Here is a 22,781-nt window from a genome sequence, read left to right on the forward strand (position 1 = left end):
TTCTACAGCCGTTAGTTAATTTAGAGTTGTTAATGTGAATGTAGTTCTACAGCCGTTAGTTAATTTAGAGTTGTTCATGTGAATGTAGTTCTACAGCCGTTAGTTAATTTAGAGTTGTTCATGTGAATGTAGTTCTACAGCCGTTGGGCTATATGTATTGATTTAACACATTGTAAAGCTGCTTGATGGGACTCTGATGATGATTTTTTAAAAGTCGCTTGAAAAGGTGTGAACTCTGCTTTGTTGTTTTGTTTTGCCCAGGCTGTACACACTTCATCAGTCTCTCATTCACAATTTGACAAGCACTTGCTAACGCCTCGAATTTCCCGGCAGCATCTCCTTTGTGTGGCCATAATGCACCCTAAAAAGAATCAGTGGCTTTTGCGGCCAGTGGCCGATGGGCCCTTCTCCCCGAGTGCTGCGTTGGGCCGTTCACACTGAGTGCTGCCTGCTCCGAAGCACCTCTCACTCACATGGTTCACATGATCGGGTCTTTCTCACAGGCTACAAGTGAAGACAAAAACATCGGGGACGCTGCGTACGTCCTTATCCAATTCCGAGGAGCACATTGAAGATATTGGAAGAACTGTCCACATTTACTTTTCATCAGCCAACAAGATGAGTAGGCCTAACAAACAGCAAAAGCACTAGTCTATGTCAATCTACTATCCCCCATAGTACAAAAGTTGACCTATTCTATTCTGTGCGATAAATAAATATTCCAAACTTAGTCTGGGACAGTTGTGGGATGCAATTAGTGGAGGCTGCTGAGGGGAGAATGGCTCATAACGGCTGGAACGGAAGCAAATGGAATGGCATCAAACATGGAAACCATGTGTTTAATGTATTGGATACCATTCCACTTATTCCGCTCCAGCCATTACTACCAGCCCGTCCTCCCCAATTAAGGTGCCACCAACCTCCTGTGAATGCGATAGATCCCAAATTAGTACAACTATTAGAATAAAAAATTAAAAATAATTTCAGAATGTTTAGCTTAAAATGTTGATAAACTATTAGGCTATTTCTTCACATTCTAAGTGCAGAAATGTACACACTGCAGTAGGCTATCAGTGCGAATGTTCCAAAATGCTATCAATTAGCAGGAAAACACCAATTCTCACATGACAGTATTTGTATTTATTTGTGATCCTCAGCGCCTACTCTTCCTGGGGTCCAAACACATTAAGGCACTTACATTACATATAAAACAAAAGAAAGAACAGTACATCATATAACATTATTACACCACTACATATCTGCAATACAAAATGTGTAATACCACAATACAACAATATTACAATGTATGCGTGTGCAGAGTGTGTAGAGTGTGAGTGCTAGTGATTGTGTGTGTATGCCTGTACCTGTGTGTCTCTTCACAGTCCCCGCTGTTCCGTAAGGTGTATTTTTATCTGTTTTTTTTATTTAAATTGTACTGATTGCGTCAGTACCTGATGTGGAATAGAGTTCAATGTAGTCATGGCTCTATGTAGTACTGTGCCCCTCCCATAGTCTGTTCTGGACATGGGGGATTGTGACCTCTGGTGGCATGTCTTGTGGGGTGGATGTCTGAGCTGTGTGTTTGCTAGTAGTACATTCAGCTTGTCAACACTTCTTACAAAAACAAGTAGTGATGAAGTGTGATGATTATTAATTAACAACAATTTTGATCTGAATGTGCAAATAGTCAGGAATGATTTGCAAGGAAGGTGGATCCTTTTGAATATGAAAGTGGACGAAAAAGAGATTTGTATCATTAATCTATATGATCCAAATCAGGATGATCCACACTTCTTCGAAAACATTTATACCAATTTATTGAACTTACAGGCAACAAATGTCCTAATCATTATGGTAGAAGACTATAACACAGTGTTAAGTACCTCAATGGACCGTAAAGGTAATCACTCTACAAACTATCATCACCGTGCCCTTAAGGAAATCACAAATATTATGGACACACTAGAAATAGTGGATATTTGGAGACTAAAAAACCCCGACCTAGTGAGATATATATGGAGGAGACTTAATCAAGCTAGTCGTCTTGACTACTTTCTTGTCTCTTTCTCTCTTGCATCAAAGATTAAAAAAGTTTTAATAGGAGACAGAATGCGATCGGATCATCATCTAATTGGCCTTCACATAACTCTTATAGATTTTCCACGTGGACAGGGATATTGAATCAAAGTTTACTGGAGGACAACTTATTTTCAACTAAGGCAAAAAAAATTATAACCACATTTTTCCAGTATAATATAGGTCCAGCAAATCCCCTTATTGTTTGGGATACCTTTAAATGTACCTTCAGGGGTCATTCAATTCAATATTCATCAATAATAAAAAAGCAGTTCCTGGCTAAAGAGACAAGACTAACAAGGGAAATCCATGAACTAATAGTACAGGTAGATAGCAATACAAACGATACTACAGAGATACAAAATAAGTTAGAGGAAAAACAAAAAGAACGATCTAATGTAATCTATTACAAAAATAAAGCAAACTGGATGGAATATGGAGAAAAATGCACAACATTTTTCCTGAATCTCCAATACAGGAACGCTAACAAAAAGAATTTGCAGGAACTCGTTACTGAAGACGGAGTCATTTATGATTCTCTGAATGATATTTTAAAAGAGGAAGCTAATTATTTTAGGCAGATGTTCTCTTTTCCGTCTCATCCTTTCCCACTGAATGAAGATTACGGTAAGGAATTATTTTCAAATAATATTCAAAAAAATTAAATTAACAAATGTACAGAAAGATCAGTGCGAAGGCCAATTTACAAAGGAAGAACTTTTTGAGGCTATTAAATCCTTTTAGTCTGCAAAAATCCCAGGGCTTGATGGCATACCGGTAGATGTATATCAAGTATTTTTGATATACTCAAAGCTCCATTGTTAGATTGTTTTAACTACTCCTATAGAAATGGTAGTCTGTCAGGTACTCAGCAGGAAGGTCTGATTTCTCTATTATTAAAACAAGACCCAGATGGCAAATATAAAGACCCGGTCTATCTAAAAAACTGGAGGCCCCTTACACTTCAATGTTGTGATGCAAAAATACTAGCAAAATGCATAGCACTCAGAATTAAAAGGGTTTTACCAGGTATTGTTCATCCTGATCAGACAGGTTTTTTAAATGAACGATACATTGGAAATAATATACGACAACTACTAGAAATAATAGAACATCATGAAACATATAAGAAGCCTGGAATGGTATTTATAGCGGATTTTGAAAAGGCATTTGATAAAGTAAGACTGGATTTTATTTATAAATGCCTGGATTTTTTCAATTTCGTTAATTCTTTTATAAAATGGGTAAAAGTAATGTATAGCAACCCCAGGTGTAAAATAGTAAATAACGGCTACTTCTCAGAGAGTTTTGAATTGTCAAGAGGAGTTAAACAAGGGTGTCCGCTGTCACCATATATATTCGTTATGGCCATCGAAATGCTAGCTATTAAAATCAGATCCAATAACAACATTAGAGGATTAGAAATCCAAGGCTTAAAAACAAAGGTGTCCATGTATGCCGATGACTCAAGTTTTATATTAAGTCCGCAAGCTAGATCCCTGCAATGTCTCATTAAAGATCTAGATAACTTTTCTGTACTCTCTGGACTAAAACTTCATTATGATAAGTGTACAATATTATGTATTGGATCCTTAAAAAATACAACTTTTACATTACCCTGCAGTTTACCTATAAAATGGGCTGATGGTGAAGTAGACATACTCGGTATTCATATCACAAAATATATAAATAAGCTCTCCACAACGACTTTCAATAGAAAACTTGTAAAAATAGACAAGATCCTGCAACCATGGAGAGGTAAATACCTGTCTATTTATGGAAAAATTGCCCTAATTAACTCCTTAGTCATATCTCAGTTTACTCACTTACTTATGGAGCGGCCTACTCCTGATGATTCGTTTTTCAAATCATATGAGCAAAGAATATTTCGCTTTATCTGGGACGCTAAACCAGACAAAATAAAACGAGCCTATCTACATAATGAATATGAAATGGGTGGGTTGAGATTATTAAATATAAAAGCACTAAACCTCTCTCTAAAAGCTTCACTCATTCAACAGTTTTACTTGAACCCTAAATGGTTCTCAAGTAGATTACTAAGAAAAGCTCATCCATTGTTTAAAAATGGCCTTTTTGCCTTTGTGTAGATTGCCATGTCTCATTTTCGATTAATTGAAAATGATACTTTTTACAAAGTGTCTCTCTTCTTCAAACAAGCATTGCAGAGCTGGCTACAATTTCAATTTCATCCCCCTGAAAAGATAGAACAAATATTATGGCTGAACTCATATGTGCTGGTTGATCAAATACCTGTATTTATGGGAAAGATGTTTGAAAAGGGTATTTTGTTCTTAAATGATATTGTAAATTGGAATGGTATAGTTATGTCCTTCATGGAGTTATCAGAATTGTACGGGAAGGTCTGCTCAATCCAAGAGTACAACCAATTGATTACAGCATTGCCCCAAAAATGGAGGAGGCAAGTGGCAGCGGGAGGAGGTAGGGAACTGGTCTGTCTGCCCAATATAAAGGATCAAAACTGGTGGAGGAATAAAAATAGCATAAATAGGAAAGTATACCAATTTCATTTGAGGACCAGGATGTTGACAACTGTGCCATACAGATTGCAAAATATTTGGGAAGAGATTTTTTATGTACCGATTCCATGGCACAGGGTGTATGAGTTGATATATAAAACAACACAAGATTGAAGACTTAGTGCTTTTCAGATAAAATTATTATATAGAATTCTTGCCACCAAAAAAATGTTGAATATTTGGGGCATAAAATCATCGAAGCTCTGCAGATTTTGTTGTGAGGATACAGAATCAATAGACCATTTATTTTGGTATTGCCCTCAGGTAGCCTGTTTCTGGTCTCAGGTTCAGGAATGGCTGAAAATGCATAACATTGATCTAAAATTGACCCTAGAAATAGTACTGTTAGGAGATCTGGAGAGACCGGGTCAGTCAATTACTAATATACTAATACTCTTAGTTAAAGTATTTATCTTCAACTCGCAATCTGTGGATTCTATTCGATTAGATAGATTGAAATTGTACGTTAAACATCACAGCACAGTTGAAAGATATGTATTGAGTTGAAACCCGAAGTGGGTGGCCAGCAGAGATAGATGGGATGGGCTGAGGGAAGCTGAGGGTTGGGATGTGAAATTGGAGACAAGTGGGAGTGGAGTTGCTGTGAGAGAGATAGAATGATGGTCAAAGATAAAAGTTTTTTAAAAAAAAAGTCAAATTAAAACATAATAAAAAGTACATTTGAATGACACTAAGTGGCAGTGTTTTTACAACTAATGCCGGTTTGCCTGAGGCTGATGCCGTGCAGGTGTTGGTACACATGCATATACACACACACTCTCATTCAAATAAACACATACAAGAACGCACACATACATGTAATAGTGCCAGACATGCACACAAACATATACAGCTGGCATTGCTGTTATGATTTCAGTTGTCCTTGATGTCCTTTGTTTTAAATGTATTATTTAGTTTTATTTTTTTTTTAATTCTGTTTTCTTCTGTATTTTCCTTTTTTCTCTTTAGTTCTCTTGGTTGTTGGTACATTGGGGATCTTGGAGGGTTTGGGTTCACGTTTTTTGGCCTGGTTGTAGATTGGTCAACATACCCTTGAGCAGGGCATTGACCCTGGATGCTTCTGTGTGTCTCTCTGAATGGGAATCTGTTGGATGACTGGTATGATGTAGTTGCTGAGCGGCTTCACTGCAAGTATATTTTATGTTTCGCATACTCAATTAAAAAAAAAAAATTATAAAAAAAAAAGTTGTGATTAAGTCAATCTCTCCTCCATTTTCAGCCAGGAGAGATTTACATGCATATTATTAATATTAGCTCTCTGTGTATATTTAAGGGCCAGCCGTGCTGCCGTTCTGATCCAATTGCAATTTTCCTAAGTCCCTTTTTGTGGCACCTGACCACATGACTGAACATTAGTCAAGGTGCGACAAAACTAGAGCCTGTAGGACCTGCTTTGTTGATAGTGTTGTTAAGAAGGTAGAAACTAGGGCCTGAAGGACCTGCCTTGTTGATAGTGTTGTTAAGAAGGTAGAAACTAGGGCCTGTAGGACCTGCCTTGTTGATAGTGTTGTTAAGAAGGTAGAAACTAGGGCCTGTAGGACCTGCCTTGTTGATAGTGTTGTTAAGAAGGTAGAAACTAGAGCCTGTAGGACCTGCCTTGTTGATAGTGTTGTTAAGAAGGTAGAAACTAGGGCCTGAAGGACCTGCCTTGTTGATAGTGTTGTTAAGAAGGTAGAAACTAGGGCCTGTAGGACCTGCCTTGTTGATAGTGTTGTTAAGAAGAAGGTAGAAACTAGGGCCTGTAGGACCTGCCTTGTTGATAGTGTTGTTAAGAAGGTAGAAACTAGGGCCTGTAGGACCTGCCTTGTTGATAGTGTTGTTAAGAAGGTAGAAACTAGGGCCTGAAGGACCTGCCTTGTTGATAGTGTTGTTAAGAAGGTAGAAACTAGGGCCTGTAGGACCTGCCTTGTTGATAGTGTTGTTAAGAAGGTAGAAACTAGGGCCTGTAGGACCTGCCTTGTTGATAGTGTTGTTAAGAAGGTAGAAACTAGGGCCTGTAGGACCTGCCTTGTTGATAGTGTTGTTAAGAAGGTAGAAACTAGGGCCTGTAGGACCTGCCTTGTTGATAGTGTTGTTAAGAAGGTAGAAACTAGGGCCTGTAGGACCTGCCTTGTTGATACTGCTGTTAAGAAGGTAGAAACTAGGGCCTGTAGGACCTGCCTTGTTGATAGTGTTGTTAAGAAGGTAGAAACTAGGGCCTGTAGGACCTGCCTTGTTGATAGTGTTGTTAAGAAGGTAGAAACTAGGGCCTGTAGGACCTGCCTTGTTGATAGTGTTGTTAAGAAGGTAGAAACTAGGGCCTGTAGGACCTGCCTTGTTGATAGTGTTGTTAAGAAGGCAGTGCAGTGCTTTATTATGGACAGACTTCTCCCCATCTTAGCTACTGTTGTATCAATATGTTTTGACCATGACAGTTTACAATCCAGTGTTACTCCAAGCAGTTTAGTCAACTCAACTTGTTCAATTTCCACATTATTTATTACAAGATTTAGTTGAGATTTAGGGTTTAGTGAGTGTTTTGTCTCAAATACAATGCTTTTAGTTTTGGACCTATTTAGGACAAACTTATTCCTTACCAACCATTCTGAAACTAACTGCAGCTCTTTGTTAAGTGTTGCAGTCATTTCAGTCGCTGATGTGTATAGTGTTGAGTCATCCGCATACATAGACACTCTGGCTTTACTCAAAGCCGGTGGCACGTCATGTTCCATTTGCAGGAAAACACCAATTCTCAAAAGTGACCGCAAATGTGATTATGCATGTTTATGCATGTAATGCTTTTATTATAAAGGTGCATTTTTATGGTGAAAATTATCTCTCCCCAAACGTGAAACTCACGTGCTGCTTATGTCTGCCAGCTAGGCTCTACACTCCTTGTAAAGTAGATTAATGGGCTTCATTTTAACAAGTTATTTGGCCTCTTTAGTTGTGATACAAACCTTATCAAAACATATAGGACTATGGGCTAGGCTACATGAGGTGTGATACTAACCTTATCCAAACATATAGGACTATGGGCTAGGCTACATGAGGTGTGCGATTATGATTTTGAAAAAACCGTGCATGCCCCGTTTCTTGCCTGACTGCACCCAAGCTGGGCCTCAATCACAAGTGATAGGCTAATATTGTCACCCATCAAACTATTCTTGATTTAATCTTGTATTTACATATACTAAATAATATGTGCGTGAAATTTGTTTTGATATAGAATGGACCATTATCATGCACCTGTCTTCGAGCAGCGGGGAAAAACACATGTCATCTTTGCACTTAAATAGCTAATTTATTTATTTTTCCTTCATTTAACTAGGCAAGTCAGTTAAGAACAAATTCTTATTTCCAATGACAGCCTAGGAATAGTGGGTTAACTGCCTTGTTCAGGGGCAGAACGACAGATGTTTTACCTTGTCAGCTCAGGGATTTGATCATGCAACCTTCTGGTTACTAGTCCAACACTCTAACCACTAGGCTACCTGCTCTAACCACTAGGCTACCTGCTCTAACCACTAGGGTACCTGCTCTAACCACTAGGCTGCCTGCCTCCTCTAACCACTAGGGTACCTGCTCTAACCACTAGGCTACCTGCAACCTTCTGGTTACTAGTCCAACGCTCTAACCACTAGGCTACCTGCAACCTTCTGGTTACTAGTCCAACGCTCTAACCACTAGGCTACCTGCAACCTTCTGGTTACTAGTCCAACGCTCTAACCACTAGGCTACCTGCCTCCTCTAACCACTAGGCTACCTGCCTCCTCTAACCACTAGGCTACCTGCCTCCTCTAACCACTAGGCTACCTGCCTCCTCTAACCACTAGGCTACCTGCCTCCTCTAACCACTAGGCTACCTGCCTCCCCCCTCTAACCACTAGGCTACCTGCCTCCTCTAACCACTAGGCTATCTGCCTCCTCTAACCACTAGGCTACCTGCCTCCCCTAACCACTAGGCTACCTGCCTCCTCTAACCACTAGGCTACCTGCCTCCTCTAACCACTAGGCTACCTGCCTCCTCTAACCACTAGGCTACCTGCCTCCTCTAACCACTAGGCTACCTGCCTCCTCTAACCACTAGGCTACCTGCCTCCTCTAACCACTAGGCTACCTGCCTCCTCTAACCACTAGGCTACCTGCCTCCTCTAACCACTAGGCTACCTGCCTCCTCTAACCACTAGGCTACCTGCCTCCTCTAACCACTAGGCTACCTGCCTCCTCTAACCACTAGGCTGCCTGCCTCCTCTAACCACTAGGGTACCTGCTCTAACCACTAGGCTACCTGCAACCTTCTGGTTACTAGTCCAACGCTCTAACCACTAGGCTACCTGCAACCTTCTGGTTACTAGTCCAACGCTCTAACCACTAGGCTACCTGCAACCTTCTGGTTACTAGTCCAACGCTCTAACCACTAGGCTACCTGCCTCCTCTAACCACTAGGCTACCTGCCTCCTCTAACCACTAGGCTACCTGCTCTAACCACTAGGCTACCTGCTCTAACCACTAGGCTACCTGCTCTAACCACTAGGCTACCTGCTCTAACCACTAGGCTACCTGCCTCCTCTAACCACTAGGGTACCTCCTCTAACCACTAGGCTACCTGCTCTAACCACTAGGCTACCTGCTCTAACCACTAGGCTACCTGCCTCCTCTAACCACTAGGGTACCTCCTCTAACCACTAGACTACCCTGCTGCCCCAAACGGATGACGCTTTTCCTCTGGTTCATTTTTCATGCCAGCCAGGTAGGCTATACTCCTGTTGTAAAGAGAAGCAATGTGCTTAAGATTAGGAAAGTTGAGAAATATACACTGCTCAAAAAAAATAAAGGGAACACCTAAACAACACATCCTAGATCTGAATGAAAGAAATAATCTTATTAAATACTTTTTTCTTTACATAATTGAATGTGCTGACAACAAAATCACACAAAAATAATCAATGGAAATCCAATTTATCAACCCATGGAGGTCTGGATTTGGAGTCACACTCAAAATTAAAGTGGAAAACCACACTACAGGCTGATCCAACTTTGATGTAATGTCCTTAAAACAAGTCAAAATGAGGCTCAGTAGTGTGTGTGGCCTCCACGTGCCTGTATGACCTCCCTACAACGTCTGGGCATGCTCCTGATGAGGTGGCGGATGGTCTCCTGAGGGATCTCCTCCCAGACCTGGACTAAAGCATCCGCCAACTCCTGGACAGTCTGTGGTGCAACGTGGCGTTGGTGGATGGAGCGAGACATGATGTCCCAGATGTGCTCAGTTGGATTCAGGTCTGGGGAACGGGCGGGCCAGTCCATAGCATCAATGCCTTCCTCTTGCAGGAACTGCTGACACACTCCAGCCAAATGAGGTCTAGCATTGTCTTGCATTAGGAGGAATCCAGGGCCAACCGCACCAACATATGGTCTCACAAGGGGTCTGAGGATCTCATCTCGGTACCCAATGGCAGTCAGGCTACCTCTGGCGAGCACATGGAGGGCTGTGTGGCCCCCCAAAGAAATGCCACCCCACACCATGACTGACCCACTGCCAAACCGGTCATGCTGGAGGATGTTGCAGGCAGCAGAACGTTCTCCACGGAGTCTCCAGACTCTGTCACGTGCTCAGTGTGAACCTGCTTTCATCTGTGAAGAGCACAGGGCGCCAGTGGCGAATTTACCAATCTTGGTGTTCTCTGGCAAATGCCAAACGTCCTGCACGGTGTTGGGCTGTAAGCACAACCCCCACCTGTGGACGTCGGGCCCTCATACCACCCTCATGGGTGACCCTCTGACCGTTTGAGCAGACACATGCACATTTGTGGCCTGCTGGAGGTCATTTTGCAGGGCTCTGGCAGTGCTCCTCCTGCTCCTCCTTGCACAAAGGTGGAGGTAGCGGTCCTGCTGCTGGGTTGTTGCCCTCCTACGGCCTCCTCCACGTCTCCTGATGTACTGGCCTGTCTCCTGGTAGCGCCTCCATGCTCTGGACACTACGCTGACAGACACAGCAAACCTTCTTGCCACAGCTTGCATTGATGTGCCATCCTGGATGAGCTGCACTACCTGAGCCACTTGTGTGGGTTGTAGACTCCGTCTCATGCTACCACTAGAGTGAAAGCACCGTCAGCATTCAAAAGTGACCAAAACATCAGCCAGGAAGCATAGGAACTGAGAAGTGGTCTGTGGTTACCACCTGCAGAACCACTCCTTTATTGGGGGTGTCTTGCTTATTGCCTATAATTTCCACCTGTTGTCTATTCCATTTGCACAACAGCATGTGAAATTTATTGTCAATCAGTGTTGCGTCCTAAGTAGACAGTTTGATTTCACAGAAGTGTGATTGACTTGGACTTGTGTTGTTTAAGTGTTCCCTTTATTTTTTTGAGCAGTATATATAGTAGGCCTAGCCTATAGAAAGCGGATGGAATTCTCCTCTTTTTATTAGAGGCCATCACTCTATTTTCTCGCTCAATTGCATAGCCTTTAGAAATGAGCTCATGGGCTCTCATGAAGTGTTTGATTCGATTATCGATAACGTTTTCATTCATGTTAGAGTGATTAGAGGGATAATAGAGTGCTGAGTACCAGGCAGTTAGCAAGTTTGGTAGGCTACTAATGACCAGCATCAGCATCGGAGCTTGGAGAAGTCTAATTACGGTGACTAAACGGACACGTGGAAATTGACTGCCTTCATGACTTGTGACTGCCGGTGTGGCAGTAATACGGTCACCGTAACAGCCCTAGGAAGGGGGTTACCTAGCACAACTGAATGCATTTAACTGAAATGTGTCTTCCGCATTTAACCCAACCCCTCTGAATCAGAGAGGTGCAGGGGGCTGCCTTAATCGACATCCACGTCTGGGAGCAGTTGTTGTTTAACTTCCTTGCTCAGCGTATGATGGACATTTTCCTCTTAAAGTACATATTTAGATTAGAATACATACCACTACGTGGCCAAAAGTATTAGTGGATTCCCCTTCAAAAGAGTGGATTCCTCTTCAAATTAGTGGATTCTGCGATTTCAGCCACACCCGTTGCTGACAGGTGTATAAGATTGAACAGCTCAGTGACTTTCAATGTGGTACCGTCATAGGATGCCACCTTTCCAACAAGTCAGTTCGTCAAATGTCTGCCCTGCTAGAGCTGCCGGGGGTCAACTGTAAGTGCTGTTATTGTGAAGTGTAAACATCTAGGAGTAACAACGGCTCAGCCACGAAGTGGTAGGCCACACAAGCTCACAGAACGGGACTGCCGAGTGATGAAGCGTGTAGTGTGTAAAAAATCCTCAGTCCTCGGTTGCAGCACTGCCGAGTTCCAAACTGCCTCTGGAAGCAGCGTCAGCACAAGAACTGTTCGTTGGGAGCTTCATGAAATGGGTTTCCGTGGCCGAACAGCCGCACACAAGCCTAAGATCACAATTCGCAATACTAAATGTCGGCTGGATTGGTATAAAGCTTGCCGTCATTGGCAGTCTGATGGACGAATATGGGTTGGCGGATGCCAGGAGAACGCTACCTGCTCGAATGCATAGTGCCGACTGTAAAGTTTGGTGGAGGAGGAATAATGGTCTGGAGCTGTTTTTCATGGTTCAGACCCCTTAGTTCCAGTGAAGGTAAATCTTAGTGCTACAGCATACAATGACATTCTAGACGATTCTTTGCTTCCTATTTTGTAGCAACCGTTTGGGGAAGGCTCTTTCCTGTTTCAGCATGTTTCAGCATGTTTCAGCATGAACACCTTTGGGTTGAATTGGAATGCTGACTGCGAGCCAGGCCTAATCGCCAAACATCCGTGTCTGACCTCACTAATGCTCTTGCAGCGAATGGAAGCAAGTCACCGCAGCAATGTTCAGTCACCACAGCTCTCTCTCTCTCGTCCTCCTCTAGTGGAAAGCCTTCCCAGAAGAGTGGAGGCTGTTACAGCAGCAAAGAGGGGACCAACTCCATATTATTCCCCATCATTTTGGAATGAGATGTTGTACAAGCAGCTGTCCACATACTTTTGTAGTGTAAGTATAGGGGTATGGTGACTAGGCACCATGTAGTGTACTTCCTGTTAATTGGTCATGTAGTGTACTTCCTGTTCCTTGGCCATGTAGTGTACTTCCTGTTCATTGGTCATGTAGTGTACTTCCTGTTCCTTGGTCATGTAGTGTACTTCCTGTTCCTTGGTCATGTAGTGTACTTCCTGTTCCTTGGTCATGTAGTGTACTACTCTACCATTCTTCACTTTTCTAATTTTAGGATTTTGTGTTGAGACAGCTAACCTGATAAGGACTGAGTTCATCTGTATGCTAGTACCCTGACAATCCAAACAAAGGTGGCCTTGGTATGAAATGTGCTGACTAAAGCAATACTGGTATCACATTCTTATCAAACTGTAATTTTGGAGGTTGTACGGTACACTTGACTATATACGTTTAAATGAAAAAAATGTCCCCACTTAAATCCTTTTAAAATATGTTTTCATAAACTATGTAAACAAAAACAAAGTAATCTATATCTGTTGGATGACAAATTAAAGTCAAAATAAACTGCCAGAGCATATGAGCTGATTTGAGACATGACATGGTTTTAACCACAGCCTCAACGAAGAAAAACAAAGGCGATATTATGCACACACAACCACACTTGAGATAACCGGTGATGCAACGGGCAAAAAAGATTTCTTCATCACACATTCATCCACAGTCAGCGTGTTGCACTGTCCATGGACCACTGCCAAAGAAAAGAAAGTAGGGCTGTCCCTGACAAAAAAAAAAAAAAAAAAAAAAAAAATATTGGTCGACCAAGAGTCATCTTTTCCTGGTCAAAATTGGTCTACATTTTCCATATATAGACACACTATGTTTGAATAAAATCAACTATATGTAGGCTACTGAGCTTGTCTGATGCTTTAAGCACTGCCATTAAAAATGAAGGGTCACAAATTATTTAAGAGGGAGCCAGAGATCAATATAGCCTAACGAGAAGGAGTAACAAAAAACCTGTTCTGGATCAGCCTTCTCCTGCTGCTGCTGCCTTAGGACATTCTGCCGTTATATTGCCTACCAGCAGAAGTTATTGTACCATTTCTACTGATCTGTATGCAAAGTTATGATTTTTCATATGCACATTTTTGTGGAACTATTTAAATTTCATTTATAATAAAGTCTTCATACCTCAAAATCTATGTCGTGTGGTTAATCAAAATGATATCTAAATTAATTAAAATTATACAAATCTAAAAGTATCTTCTATTGCCAACAAATAAAAACATTGCAGCTGGCGCAGGTAGAAAATATCCTGATCAAAATGTACATCCTATAAATAACATTGGCTATAACGGTCTGGTCTGTCTGCAAGGAACTTGAAACATTGTATCAACTATTAACTTGAACCAGCCCTGCTTGTGCTATCAAACTTGTAACATTGTATAAAATATTCTGGGCCCTCAGCGTTTCCCACACCAGTTAGCTCAGGACAGACAGACACAGCTGTGGCTGCACAAAGGATAAGAAGTAAACCTACATCTACAGGTACAAATGACCTCGACTAACCTGTACCGCCGCACATCGACTCGGTACTGCCTTTGAGGAACCTACCTGTACTTTTATGAATAAATTAACAACTTGTAAATGGAATGAAATAAACCAAAATGTGTTTTCTCACAAATGTAGCCTAGGTTGTGTGCTCTGCAAAACAACGTGCCCACTTCTACAACGACAACGGTAAGACTGTAATAATAATATATTGAATGCATTAACAGAGTAAGTAACCAAACAAACATTGTTGATTAGAAATGATGGTAATTGATGGCAAATGTACTACTGGTGATACTGGTGTGCCACCCCCGTGGCCGCTACAATGGATTAGTCCACTCAGACAGGCCTCTACAATGGATTAGTCCACTCAGACAGGCATCTACAACGGATTAGTCCACTCAGACAGGCCTCTACAATGGATTAGTCCACTCAGACAGGCCTCTACAATGGATTAGCCTGTCCGGGGGTATCATCGGATGGGGCCACAGTGTCTTCTGATCCCTCCTGTCTCAGCCTCCAGTATTTATGCTGCAGTAGTTTATGTGTCGGGGGGCTAGGGTCAGTCTGTTACATCTGGAGTATTTCTCTTGTCTTATCCGGTGTCCTGTGTGTATTTAAATATGCTCTCTCTAATTCTCTCTTTCTCTCTTTCTGTCTTTCTCTCGGAGGACCTGAGCCCTAGGACCATGCCTCAGGACTACCTGGTATGATGACTCCTTGCTGTCCCCAGTCCACCTGGCCGTGCTGCTGCTCCAGTTTCAACTGTTCTGCCTGCGGCTATGGAACCCTGACCTGTTCACCGGACGTGCTTGTTGCACCCTCGACAACTACTATGATTATTATTATTTGACCATGCTGGTCATTTATGAACATTTTAACATTTTGACCATGTTCTGTTATAATATCCACCCTGCACAGCCAGAAGAGGACTGGCCACCCCTCATAGCCTGGTTCCTCTCTAGGTTTCTTCCTAGGTTTTTGGCCTTTCTAGGGAGTTTTTCCTAGGGAGTTTTTCCTAGGCACCGTGCTTCTTTCACATGCTTTGCTTGCTGTTTGGGGTTTTAGGCTGGGTTTCTGTACAGCACTTTGAGAATATCAGCTGATGTACGAAGGGCTATATAAAAATAAATTTGATTAAATTTGAAATTTGATTAGTCCACTGAGAAATGCCTCTACAATGGATTAGTCCACTGAGAAATGTCTCTACAATGGATTAGTCCACTGAGAAATGCCTCTACAATGGATTAGTCCACTCAGAAATGCCTCTACAATGGATTAGTCCACTGAGAAATGCCTCTACAATGGATTAGTCCACTGAGAAATGCCTCTACAATGGATTAGTCCACTGAGAAATGCCTCTACAATGGATTAGTCCACTCAGACAGGCCTCTACAATGGATTAGTCCACTCAGACAGGCCTCCACAATGGATTAGTCCACCCAGACAGGCCTCTACAATGGATTAGTCCACCCAGACAGGCCTCTACAATGGATTAGTCCACCCAGACAGGCCTCTACAATGGATTAGTCCACCCAGACAGGCCTCTACAATGGATTAGTCCACCCAGACAGGCCTCTACAATGGATTAGTCCACCCAGACAGGCCTCTACAATGGATTAGTCCACCCAGACAGGCCTCTACGATGGATTAGTCCACCCAGACAGGCCTCTACGATGGATTAGTCCACCCAGACAGGCCTCTACAATGGATTAGTCCACCCAGACAGGCCTCTACGATGGATTAGTCCACTCAGACAGGCCTCCACGATGGATTAGTCCACTCAGACGGGCCTCCACGATGGATTAGTCCACCCAGACAGGCCTCTACAATGGATTAGTCCACTCAGACAGGCCTCTACAATGGATTAGTCCACTCAGACAGGCCTCTACAATGGATTAGTCCACTCAGACAGGCCTCTACAATGGATTAGTCCACTGAGAAATGCCTCTACAATGGATTAGTCCACTGAGAAATGTCTCTACAATGGATTAGTCCACTCAGACGGGCCTCTGCAATGGATTAGTCCACCCAGACAGGCCTCCGCAATGGATTAGTCCACCCAGACGGGCCTCCACAATGGATTAGTCCACTCAGACAGGCCTCTACAATGGATTAGTCCACTCAGACAGGCCTCTACAATGGATTAGTCCACTCAGACAGGCCTCTACAATGGATTAGTCCACTCAGACAGGCCTCTACAATGGATTAGTCCACTGAGAAATGCCTCTACAATGGATTAGTCCACTGAGAAATGTCTCTACAATGGATTAGTCCACTGAGAAATGCCTCTACAATGGATTAGTCCACTCAGAAATGCCTCTACAATGGATTAGTCCACTCAGACAGGCCTCCACAATGGATTAGTCCACCCAGACAGGCCTCTACAATGGATTAGTCCACCCAGACAGGCCTCTACAATGGATTAGTCCACCCAGACAGGCCTCTACAATGGATTAGTCCACCCAGACAGGCCTCTGCAATGGATTAGTCCACCCAGACGGGCCTCCACAATGGATTAGTCCACCCAGACAGGCCTCTACAATGGATTAGTCCACTCAGACAGGCCTCCACAATGGATTAGTCCCCTCAGACAGGCCTCTGCAATGGATTAGTCCACCCAGACGGGCCTCTACGATGGATTACTCCACCCAGACAGGTGTCTTGTGTACCATATTTTTTTTTATATATATATATATATTTGCCACTGCTCGATTTAAAAAAATCTGTCGACTAACAGCCCATCGACCAGTCAACTAAATGGGGTCAGCCCTAAAATAAAGCTTGTGAAAAGCAAACAATGACTTATTGGCCATGGTTCAACATTACAGTTACAATGTCCCTCAAAGGATCACCCCATCCTATTGCATAACTACAGTCGACCTATTGGCCATGGTTCAACATTACAGTCACAATGTCCCTCAAAGGATCACCCCATCCTATTGCATAACTACAGTCGACCAGCCCGGCCCACCTCAGGTAGGTTTATCGTAGCCTATAAAGCCTCAATACTCCCCCTCAGCTCCTTGCACTGCATTCAGGCTTCCAGCCCCATCCCCACCTGAACACCACCAGCCCAGGAACAAGCCATCTCTACCGGGAACAGCCAGAAACCATCCATCCACCTGGAATCTCTGCCATGCAGTCTGCCGAGTCCAACACTATGCTGAACCGGGATTGTCTAGTCCTGGCGCTGAGGCGCTACTGCGCTACAGTTCAAAACATGGAACAGACTGTCCTCCTCCCCAGCCTGCTCAGAGATGTGGAGTCAGACTCTGATTCTGACTCTGACGACCGTTTCCAGGACTGTCACTCTGCAACCGGAAGCTCCTGTAAAGACCTCTATGACTACTACCTGATGCTGAAGGCTGTCAGGAACACAGTAGAGAGTGGACTGGTCACGCTGGACGACCGCAAGGCCAAGAACCAGACCTCCCTGGCCCAGAATAAGACCCTGGAGCCTATGCTGGAGGCTGACCCCGAGGCTCTGTTCCACTTCCACCTCAGGGGACTTTTCTCTGTCATGGGAAACCTCACCAAGAAGTCCCAGGGCGTCACGACCAAGTACATGGACATCATCAGAATAATGAATTAGAATAAGAAGACTCAGGTTAAACCCGTCGACAAAACAAGCAATACATTTTGGGGCTTGAACATAACTAAGATTTACAACGGTCAAGCGGTTTACATATACTGTCAATAACACCAAGTCGTGTGTAAAATTGAATTAAAGGTGCTTTGTTTTTCGAAACTGACTTCTGCATGTCTTTGTTGTTTTTGAAATATCCAAGACTGTTTGTAATTAGAGTTAAAGAACACATACAGCAGCTACAGGATGATATGTCTGTTAGCTGATCTACTTCCCTATTATGTATTCATCAAGACTAACATAGCAGATAATGATTCTGATATTAAATCTATTAAGATACATTTTAATTATGTGTGAATTGTGAACAGCTCAGAATTGTCTCCTCATGATCTTCAGTTAAAGATGCAATTAGTTTAAATCAGCTACATGTTTACTAGGGATGGGGGGGGGGGGGGGGGGGGGGGAGAAGTGTGACACCAATCAGGCCCCCCTAAGGACTGGAATTGCCCAGGCCTGCAACCTGTCACAAGCTTGGTGATCGAAGCCTGAGCGTCCAAGGCAACTGTCACATTGAGTAAGTAAATGCTATTCTATATCCATGAACAACAGGCAATAATATGATCTATTATCTGAAACATATAATGACAACACTTTATTGAGAGAGGAAAAATATTCTGTGTAAACAAGAGCACATTATTTGAGTAGGATTTGTAATTTTTTTATTATATATACACAAGACTCTTTAGATTTCACATAACGTAATGAGTGATGGCATTAACACCAACTAGGGACTACAGAGACAGGTGGTATTCTGTTAAAATGTTCTCTCTTCTCCTTCAGCCAGCCTCCTACACTCAGCGAATTGGGTGAAAAGGTTCCACAATCTCAGCAAATGTCTTCTTCTCTGTGGAGATTAACACACACACACACACTTGATTAAATATTGAATAAAAATGACTGACATATGTACATATCAGTTAGTTGCCTGAGTTTTGTGAAACAAGCTGGGTTGATTGCTCTGTGCATGTCAATGCCATATAAAATGTAAGAAATCAATAACATCAAAATGTGCCAATGACGTAACATTTGGTGCAGGATGGTATTTCTATGGGGTTGCAGCTAGAGCCTGGTTTGTGACTGGAAGAAACATGCCTGTTCTATTTATCTGATGGTCCATGAGAACATTATGAAGCCATGGGGGGGGGGGGGGGGGTGTTGTTGATAGAATCTAGCCTAGTGATTGACTTGTCTTGAACACAGAGGCATTCATGTCTTTCTATGTGGACATCAGTCCAATCCATTTACCTTTGTCTGAAAAGTTTTCTGGGTGGAGTCGTACGTATTCGTTCATGTCTCGGTCCAATCTAGCGTACGTGTAGTTCTCGTGTTTGGTGACATGGTAACCAATGAACCAACCAATGGATGCCAGCAAGGCTTGCCGGTGAACACCTGCAAAGACAATGACAAATACAGGTGGGTTGATCGATACAGGCCATTGAACGATACAGGTGGGTCCACATGTCACATATGATGACACTCACCGGTCTCGATCAATGAGAAAATATTTGAAATAGACAAGATGGCAGCGTACACATTGTCGGGTTAATTCATGGCGCAAAAAAAACATTTGTTTTAATAACAGAGATTTTTCTAAATTCAAAACGGACCCCCTGCAACTGTACACAGTCATTTTATGAGACTGCAGTTCCCACAAATTGAGAACATGGATAGTATCGCCAATACCTGGTTAGTTGGAGAAAAAAATCCCTGACGTTTTTTACATTTTTATTGGCAGACCTGTAACTTCCAATATAATAGATATCAATTTTTTTTGGGGGGGGGGGGGGGGGGTTAAATCCCATTCTGGTGTTACAATCTGTAGCTAGTGATAGCCTAGATCAGCCAGGTAAAGTGTCATTTCTATATTATTAAAAATACCTATAAAGCCTATTTTAATTTGTTGATGGTTGCATCGACGCTATAAAGACACCCTGACATGACTGAGGATGGGTATAATTTGTGGAACTTTCCAACAGGAATATGTTCCAAAAACTTGGTAAAGTACAAGGTTGTCAACAAACAACGTATACAACAAAATAACATGATCAAGTCACCTGGCTAACTAGCTACTGAACAGTGTAGCAACTCACCTAGCTAACTAGCTACTGAACAGTGTAGCAATTCACCTAGCTAACTAGCTACTGAACAGTGTAGCAATTCACCTAGCTAACTAGCTACTGAACAGTGTAGCAACTCACCTAGCTAACTAGCTACTGAACAGTGTAGCAATTCACCTAGCTAACTAGCTACTGAACAGTGTAGCAATTCACCTAGCTAACTAGCTACTGAACAGTGTAGCAATTCACCTAGCTAACTAGCTACTGAACAGTGTAGCAACTCACCTAGCTAACTAGCTACTGAACAGTGTAGCAACTCACCTAGCTAACTAGCTACTGAACAGTGTAGCAACTCACCTAGCTAACTAGCTACTGAACAGTGTAGCAACTCACCTAGCTAACTAGCTACTGAACAGTGTAGCAACTCACCTAGCTAACTAGCTACTGAACAGTGTAGCAATTCACCTAGCTAACTAGCTACTGAACAGTGTAGCAATTCACCTAGCTAACTAGCTACTGAACAGTGTAGCAATTCACCTAGCTAACTAGCTACTGAACAGTGTAGCAATTCACCTAGCTAACTAGCTACTGAACAGTGTAGCAATTCACCTAGCTAACTAGCTACTGAACAGTGTAGCAACTCACCTAGCTAACTAGCTACTGAACAGTGTAGCAACTCACCTAGCTAACTAGCTACTGAACAGTGTAGCAACTCACCTAGCTAACTAGCTACTGAACAGTGTAGCAATTCACCTAGCTAACTAGCTACTGAACAGTGTAGCAATTCACCTAGCTAACTAGCTACTGAACAGTGTAGCAATTCACCTAGCTAACTAGCTACTGAACAGTGTAGCAATTCACCTAGCTAACTAGCTACTGAACAGTGTAGCAACTCACCCTGTAGCTGTATCTTAAAATGTTTGATGATAGGCTACCAGAGGGAGGACATTTTTCAGGGGAATAAACATGGGGAGTGAAAAATGTGTAAATAAGACCATTCCCTACCCGGTATCTTATTCTGCCGTTATACAACTTTGTATGTGTTGTTTGTTGGTATCCTTGTTATTTACGTTAATTATACGAATAATTATACCTGTGGCTCAGTTGGTAGAGCATGGTGTTTGCAATGCCAGCATGGTGTGTGCAACGCCAGGGTTGTGGGTAGAGCATGGTGTTTGCAATGCCAGCATGGTGTGTGCAACGCCAGGGTTGTGGGTTCGATTCCCACGGGGGGCCAGTACAAAAAAAAAAAAAATGGATGAAATGTATGCATTCACTATTGTAAGTCGCTCTGGATAAGAGCGTCAGCTAAATGACTAAAATGTAAATACCAAATCCCATGACTGATATGCTGTCAGTCAATTTGAAATGGCCACATTTCATAGACCAATCGATCCCAGTTATTATTGCAGACTAGAAAATATATTTTCTATAATGCATTGTATTATAATGTAACGTTAACTTCTTGAACATTAATTTACACAAGACAGTGAATTTTTTTGTTAAGAATGGAAGCTGGCAAGCAGACTTCTCATGTTTGTAGTCAGTTGTCAAGCTAACTACCAGTTAAAGTATGTTTGTAGCCAGCGGTCAAGCTAACTACCAGTTAAAGTATGTGTTTGTAGTCAGCTGTCAAGCTAACTACCAGTTAAAGTATGTGTTTGTAGTCAGCTGTCAAGCTAACTACCAGTTAAAGTATGTGTTTGTAGCTAGCGGTGTTAGCTAACTGACTAACGTAAAATCGTTACATTTGTTTTTAATAATTAAAACAGCTAGTTATTATATAGCCTATGACATTAAAAACGCCCTGACCTGGCTCTGTGTTGAGCTCAAACTAGTTAGCTAACAGTTAGTTAACAGTTAGTTAGCGGCTAATGCTAGGCGACTCATGCTAAAGTGAGCTAGCGATACCCTACCTGATTTAATGGGCGGCCTGCGGTTGAGGGCATTCTGTAGCATCGCAGAGCACCAGCCGATAACACCGAGCCAGACAGAGTTTCGGTTTATTATTCCTGGAGGTGGAAGAGCCTTCGCTTCATCTGGGAGCCCCATGTCTGGGGGAAGAAAAAAAATGCACTAATCCAAAGTGCTTATTATAAATTGACTAGCGTGTTGACGCTTCACCTCACAGAGGAAACCAAGGGCATATTATTTAGTCGTTCAGTGTAACCGTGAAATCACTCCGTCAAGGAACCAAATAGCTGGTTCCGCCCAAAAATCTGATTCTTCTCTTTTTCAGTTCACAAAATTCCTTGTATTATAGGCAACCATATTTGCACGGTTTATTTTCATCAAAGAAAAACACATTTTATTAATTCAATAATTTTGACCCAACTCTCTAAAGTTGACTACATTTCAATTGGCCCTGATACTGTATATAGCTTCCTGTCCTATTTCTTATACGACTGCACTGTTGGGTAGCGCCTGCAAGTTAAACATTTGTACACAGTGCATGTGACAACAACAACAAAAAACTTGAACTAGTTAATGGTTGGAAATATTTTGCAATAAAAACATGTTTTTGAAGCACTGAGGTAGATACAATGCATTCAGAAAGTATTCAGACCCCTTCCCTTTTTCCACATTTTGTTACGTTACTGCCATATTCTAAAATTGATTCAATAAAAAACAGAAATACCTTATTTACATAAGTATTCAGACCCTTTGCTATGAGACTCGAAATTGAGCTCAGGTGCATCCTGTTTCCATTGATCATCCTTGAGATGTTTCTACAACTTGATTGGAGTCTCACCTGTGGTAAATTCAATTGATTGGACATGATTTGGAAAGGCACACACCTGTCTATATAAGGTCCCACAGTTGACATTGCGTGTCAGAGCAAAAACCAAGCCATGAGGTTGAAGGAATTGTTTGTAGAGAGCGGAGACAGGATTGTGTCAAGGCACAGATCTGGGGAAGGGTACCAAAAA

At 42.3% G+C, this 22,781-nt stretch overlaps 2 protein-coding genes across 2 annotated transcripts; one reads left to right on the forward strand and one right to left on the reverse strand.

The window, feature by feature from the left end:
* Nucleotides 1–17,160: 17,160 nt before the first annotated feature.
* On the forward strand, nt 17,161–17,900 carry thrsp (thyroid hormone responsive). Its single transcript, XM_014163692.3, has one exon. The coding sequence runs from the start codon at nt 17,285–17,287 to the stop codon at nt 17,738–17,740; it is 456 nt and encodes a 151-aa protein (XP_014019167.1). The 5' UTR covers nt 17,161–17,284; the 3' UTR covers nt 17,741–17,900.
* A 555-nt stretch (nt 17,901–18,455) lies between these two features.
* Nucleotides 18,456–22,016, reverse strand: ndufc2 (NADH:ubiquinone oxidoreductase subunit C2). The gene is made up of 3 exons (NM_001140802.2): nt 21,768–22,016; nt 19,040–19,183; nt 18,456–18,638 (listed from the first exon to the last, which is right to left on the reverse strand). Exons 1-3 carry the CDS (start codon nt 21,901–21,903, stop codon nt 18,589–18,591), a joined length of 330 nt encoding a protein of 109 aa, NP_001134274.1. The 5' UTR covers nt 21,904–22,016; the 3' UTR covers nt 18,456–18,588.
* Between the last annotated feature and the right edge of the window lie 765 nt (nt 22,017–22,781).

Source organism: Salmo salar, chromosome 20, assembly GCF_965601325.2.
Source record: "Salmo salar chromosome 20, fSalSal1, whole genome shotgun sequence".
Lineage (NCBI taxonomy): Eukaryota > Metazoa > Chordata > Actinopteri > Salmoniformes > Salmonidae > Salmo > Salmo salar.

Coding starts and splice junctions, on each gene's coding strand:
- thrsp (XM_014163692.3), top strand. CDS start 17,285: ATGCAGTCTGCCGAGTCCAACACTATGCTGAACCGGGATTGTCTAGTC.
- ndufc2 (NM_001140802.2), bottom strand. CDS start 21,903: ATGGGGCTCCCAGATGAAGCGAAGGCTCTTCCACCTCCAGGAATAATA. Junction 19,184..21,767: donor CAGGCCGCCCATTAAATCAG/GTAGGGTATCGC, acceptor TTGTCTTTGCAG/GTGTTCACCGGCAAGCCTTG. Junction 18,639..19,039: donor AGAAAACTTTTCAGACAAAG/GTAAATGGATTG, acceptor TAATCTCCACAG/AGAAGAAGACATTTGCTGAG.